This window comes from Motacilla alba, chromosome 1A (genome assembly GCF_015832195.1).
Source record: "Motacilla alba alba isolate MOTALB_02 chromosome 1A, Motacilla_alba_V1.0_pri, whole genome shotgun sequence".
NCBI classification, from domain to species: domain Eukaryota; kingdom Metazoa; phylum Chordata; class Aves; order Passeriformes; family Motacillidae; genus Motacilla; species Motacilla alba.
This window is the reverse complement of record NC_052031.1, coordinates 35512461-35518460: the sequence shown is the minus strand read 5'-3', so window position 1 is coordinate 35518460 and position 6000 is coordinate 35512461. Positions and strand designations below refer to the sequence as shown.

Here is a 6000-nt window from a genome sequence, read left to right as displayed (position 1 = left end):
CCAGAAGTCCAATTTCCAGAGTCCAGCTCACTAAAGCTAAACAAGTACCATATATAAATATGGCCTATTCCAAATAAACTGTTAGTGTAATTTGATAACTGTCAATAATTCCCTCATTATGCCTAAATGAGCTTGTCATCCAAGGAGATTGCTGCATGGCTGATCTTAATTTGCTAATAAAAACCACAGAGAAGAATTTCAGCTAGCTGAAACTATGTGATTCATAAAAGTGCAACAGTGCACTTTTTAAAGCATTCCTTCCCAGTCCTGGCTCCTGACTGGCTGAAGACAAAGCCAGTTTGCTCTGCAGCCTGTAAGATGGCAGCTTTGCTGTGTAAGAACAATGAGTGATTGTCTCTCTAAATCACTATTATTCCTTAGCCCATTATAGTTAATTTATTTTTAATCATGTTGTATAATAGAAATAAAATCATTGGATTAAGCATATATCTAGCAGTGGGAGCCCATTATCCTTTGACAATGTTCTGTGTCATTGACATTATATCTCCACTGTAGACAGTTTCCTTGCCATCATTAGTCCTACAATGACTATTGGATTTCAAGGGTTTCTCCCTAATCCATAATGAGATTTACTTGCTAACAGCACAAAACAAAACAAAGATATGCTTTTATTGTTTTACCTCTATGGAATTCTTATTTTAAGCTATTCAGAAAAGTCAAGTATAAATCCAGATATAATAAGTATTTAAAGTTTTCCTGCATAATTCTGATTCAAGAGAAAGCCTTGGTAACTTTGCAAGCTTTGAATCTTTGTTGCTTATTGTGGCTTTATTTTAATTAAATAAGCAACAGTACCTTGCAGTTCTTGGACCAAGTAAGAGGTACTATTTCTTGCACAATGATTTTTTCAGACTGGTTAAAGCAAATCTCAGTACAGCCCATTTTCTCAAGAAAGGGCTACAAGGGGTTCATCTGATTCCATGGAAAGAAAGAAGGAGAAAGTTTCCTGCTAAGGTTGCCAGCAATTCCTCTATGGTAAGTGCTAGCTAACAGTCAGCACTAATGTTGGGAGGTTAAAAACTCCTCCAGCATGCTGATCCCCATGGGATAACTCACCAGCTCTTCATTTGTACCAACTGCAGTCACAGTTGAATCTAAAAGTAGATTTTTCCACACCCTATTAACAGCAGCATTAGAATGCAGCATGGACTATTCACAGAAAAAAGCCTTTTCTGTTATCTCACAGTTATCTTTGAGGAGGTGGCAGACGTCCCTGTGAAAATTATCCTTATAGATTGCTTCTTATTTAAGGATATGCTGGTACTATCAAGTGGTGTCTTTTTAATGCTGAAATAGCTAGCAATATTTAAGAGTCTCTGCACGACTCTTTCAGCTGGGAGAGCAGCTTCAATAGTTACCTATTTTCCATATATGTAGACAAGCTGTGACACTTTCACCCTTATTGACATGATCTGCATAAGCCGTGTGGTTTCCATTAAGAGGGGCCCACACAATATAGTCAACTCTCCATTATCTTGGCTAATAGGAGAATAGAATAACCCAGATAAAGGAAAGACATGCATAATTATTACTTCCAGATAAGAGCCGGCTCAAATATTTCTGCACTGTGCTCCCCAGACAGAGCTTGTATTTCTGTCAGAGCTTGCAAGCTTAGAGTTTATTAAGTCAGGCATTACCTGCATCCATCTAAACAAGCAAGGCAGCTTGGGTGTTCCTATGATTTAATCACTCCACAAATATTCTAGTAACTGAAAATCATCTCAGCCATAATTAAATAACAACTTCCATATTCACCCTTTTATATGTTCTGATACTGGCACAGTGTAGACCCAGTCAAGCATGGCCAAGTCAAGGTTGAGTGTAGAATAATGAGGAAAGGCAAACTATGCCTGAAACACAAGAGTTAAGTTCAAGACACAAGGGAATGCAGAAGACATACAAGGATGTAGAAGGACTTTGGATTCACATGTAGCAGTGAAATTAAAACAAGTTCTTCATCTCTTATTTCCAGATAGCAATCTCAGAAGAAACACTCTCAGGACTTTCACAGGTAACACGTGAACTACAATTACCTTTCTGCATGAACTGTTAGAGGTTTCTGGTTTTTTAGTGTGTTGCAATTGCTCAGCCACTTTGAACATTTGTCAGTTGTGGGTTCCTATTATGTATAATCTTCACACACCTTTTAGTACCAATACATATCCTTCCTGATCTCTGACAGCTACTGGTACATAAATTGTATTGTTCAGTCACAAGAGACATTAAGTTTTGTAACAGATATATGTACAAAACTGTGTCCTTACCACTAGAGAAAGAAATAATGTTTTCTTACAAAGAAAATTAAAATGTTGCAAACAATTTTTTTTCTGGATTCTTATGGAAGGGAAAATGAAGAAATAAACCCAGGCGTAATAAAATCAGCAACACCATTTCTTAAACATTGAAGTGAATCATTTTATGGAAACCAAACTGTTGCCAGGAAAGTTTTTAATGGTATACTTGTACATGACATTGTGCTGAAGAATTGATGATTATATTCTGCCACATTCCAAGTTTCATTTACAAATTAGCATTGCCTTGGTTTGTCTGCACATTACAGTTAGACAGAGCTATACAATAATGCAAGCCACAGGCCAAGATGTAGAGGGAAAACTGATGGCTCTGATAAATTAACCATCTCGTGTAACTGGCTACAGAAAGAGCAACTGACAGCAAATCACAGTGCCAAACATATCAAATCCCTAAGTATCTGTTCATTTTGCTTAAAGCATCACATACAGTGTTTAGATCACTGCGGAGGTCCTGGACAACATTTTCTATACTCCTGGTATCCTTCAGAATCTCAATGCTTTGCGTATATGGATTGAAATACACAGAGAAGGGACGATTGATTGATTTGGCAAAGTCCCTGAAAGGAAAAAAAGATAATTAACTTCCTTTTTTTTTTTCCCAGCCACTAAAGAAGAGAAAATTATATTTTTGAGTCAAGGAAAATAATTTACCTCATCTTTTCTTTGGCCTCTTCAAAACTCTCTGAAACAAAGTAAACTTCCTGGAAAGTAGTGATAAGGCATTCTTGCAAACAGGTTGTCTTGGGATCGAATGTTTTCACATTAGCCTTGTCAGAGAGAGCATGCTGCAAAATACACCACAGGATCTGTTAAACTGGATTTTGATAACGCTGTATATCTATATCAGCTGTTCATATATACAGCTTCTATATTGCTGTCCTGTATGTTTCCCACTAATTGGTAGTTCATCTTGTTTGGCGTACAGTGTTTTTTCAGTTTGAACAGTCAACAGAATTTGTTATTTAAAAAGCTCTTACTATGGGAGATGGTTTTTCCCCATAATAATAAAATAATAAAGAGGATGTTAGAGATGCACCTGCCATAAACATAAACAGATGTAAATGTTCAGATGGAAAAAGAAAAATCATCAAATAACCATTCTTGAAAAATTATCTATACAATTACAAATATATATGTCCCCAAAATCTCATTTAACTAGCAGAATTCATCTTCATCTTGGTGGGTAAATTGGGTCTCATGTAATCTGTACTTTACATTTTCAAGTTAAAATCATATAGTATTTTCCTGACAGCGAAAGTGAAACTAAATATCTGAAAACCCATTCAATAATGGCAATATATTGCAAGACAATGAAATAGATTACTCTTCTGCCACACAACCTGAGAAATAATGCTTCGCATAGTACTGCGAAGAAAAAATAACTAAACAGATATAGATAGGTACAAAAGAGACATTGGGCAGAAAAGGCAAATGCTACTCAGAGCAGAGATTTCTGATCAGCCTTTCTCTTTATATGACTTGCACAAGTCACTGGAAAAGAGAGGTTCAGAACTGAAAATCAGGTACTGAGACATTTTCCAGGAAAATGTTTTCTCACTCCCCTTTCTACTTGAATACTTGGTTTGGCTTTTGGATCTACCTTATCTTCTAGAGCACACATATTTTCTTTCTCAGTCCTCTGTTACAGAAGTATGAGGTAAGAAAGCAGACCATATTTAGGTCACCTTTCAACCTTCTTTAGTCCCCTGATATCTATATTGAGTGAAGATGTGAATGAAAAGCATAAAGAAATTACAGGGAGGAAGCAGATCCCTGAGGTCCAAAGGTGCCTCTGATTTCTTTACTTTCCATCTGCATGGACATTCTTTATAGTAGAGTAAAGTATTAACCTTAAGGTATTCACCACAACTTTTATCCTTGCTCTTGCTTATGCTCATTCCTAAATCCCTGTGAAAAGCTCTGAAAATATCATACTAACTCTCAACCTGAAGTCTCCAAATAGCAGGACAGAAAACTGGAAAAAGAGCCTCTTCCTCCCACCTCCTCTCTCTCCAAAAATAATTACATGAAAAATTAATGCATGGAATCTTAAAATGTCAGGGAATTAACTTTCTTTAGTATATGTATCTTTTCCTTCTCACAAGGTTTGCTGTTTCTAGTCAGCCATCAGTTAAATACGTTTGAAAACAAATATAAAAAAATGGTGTCTCAACCATCACCCTCTTCTAAAAGGAACAGGCCCACCTTATTAAGCCACTGCCTATATCCCTGTTGTCACTTTCTCTTTGCAGAATCATGGTGTGGTTGAATGCTTATAAATTAAGGTTTTTACCCCCTTCTATCAAAATGAATTTGCCTGTTTTCACTTGGAATGAAAATAGATTCCCTGGGAGGGTATCTATAGGTAAAAATCTCCTCTTAAGGTGCCATTGTGCTTCCAGGTGAGCCTTGGTGGTTCAAATGTCTAAAGCATAAATTTCAAAACTCTGAGTGGACTGAGTGAGGTTGATTCCTTGCAGGGAATGAAGATAATTATACACGCCATGATTCCGTAGGAACTGACTATTCTGGCTCATGGATTCTTTCCTGTACTGTGAAAGGTTCAACAGAAAGGTGGACGCTGTTAACTTCCCTACTTACTAATGGCCTCTGGTGGGCAAGGCCTAGTCCTTGGGACTGAAGTTATCAATATTGAGAATGCATCCAGCCTGTGGCTCCAACATTGTGAACAACTGTTCTAGTCACTAAGCCCTAATTCCATAAAAGGAGAGAGTTTAAAGAGAAGGAAAGGCTGACGCTGTCACAGGGGATGTCCTCTGAGAAAGCCTTCCTAGTTATTCTCCTCCTATAATCCATATGAAATGACTGATTCTTTCTGGATCCCAGTTTAGTTGTACATGAACAGAGCTGCTGTTTCACAAAGCAACTCTGCAGAGAGTGGAACATGAGGACAGCAGCACATGTGCACCCTGGAAACCAAGCGTAAAGTATTCAGACATGCCTTCAAAATTAGGTGACAACAGATCAGTTATTCTTAGGATTGCAGTTTGGAAACAAAAGGTGTAAATTCTGGTGACTTCCCACCCGAGATACCAGTCTCCCCTCCAAGTTCTTTTGGCTCTTAGATCAAGTAGGAATTGTCATGGCTACCAAAGCAATGTTTCCATCTTAGCAAATCTGGATGGTGTTTTCAAATTTCACAGCCTGGCATCTGTAACATCTGCTATTGAGTTGATATGCTGACACCAGCAATGTCAGAGTTCAGCAATTGAAATGAGCCTGCAGACAAACCTTCAGAGAGACCATAAACTATCTTATGTGATCTAGAATGATCAAGACACTGACTCAAAGCTGACCAGAGCATTTTTCAGAAACTTTACAGTGCTGTAAGATGCTGGTCCTTGGCAATCTCTCTCTTGACATTTTGAAGTACATAATATTAAAAAAAAAAAAAAAAATTGTCTGGTGAGTCCAAAAGCTTTTATCTTCTGGCCTGTGTTTTTTAAATATATGTCGTTCACTTATGGTTTGGTTGGACATTCAGTTCTTTAGTGAACTCAAATGAGTAAGTACCCAATATGTATTTCTCCATGAGAAACCTCTATGTTATCGACCTCCAATGAGATGTTAGGGCTAGCACTCATGGAAAATAGCTTTTGGTAAAAATAGGGCATCTCACCATCTTGTGGATCTGTGATAACAGTCT

At 37.4% G+C, this 6000-nt stretch overlaps 1 protein-coding gene across 1 annotated transcript in view; it reads right to left on the bottom strand.

Annotated features, from left to right (window-relative positions):
* Positions 1–2466: 2466 nt before the first annotated feature.
* Positions 2467–6000, bottom strand: part of TPH2 (tryptophan hydroxylase 2) — a 50026-nt gene continuing 46492 nt past the window's right edge. The window contains exons 10-11 of the mRNA XM_038154303.1: positions 2985–3118; positions 2467–2890 (exon numbers count right to left, since the gene is read on the bottom strand). Coding sequence (XP_038010231.1) covers positions 2716–2890; positions 2985–3118 — 309 coding nt within the window. The 3' untranslated portion in view covers positions 2467–2715. The remainder of the gene's footprint in view (positions 2891–2984; positions 3119–6000) is intronic.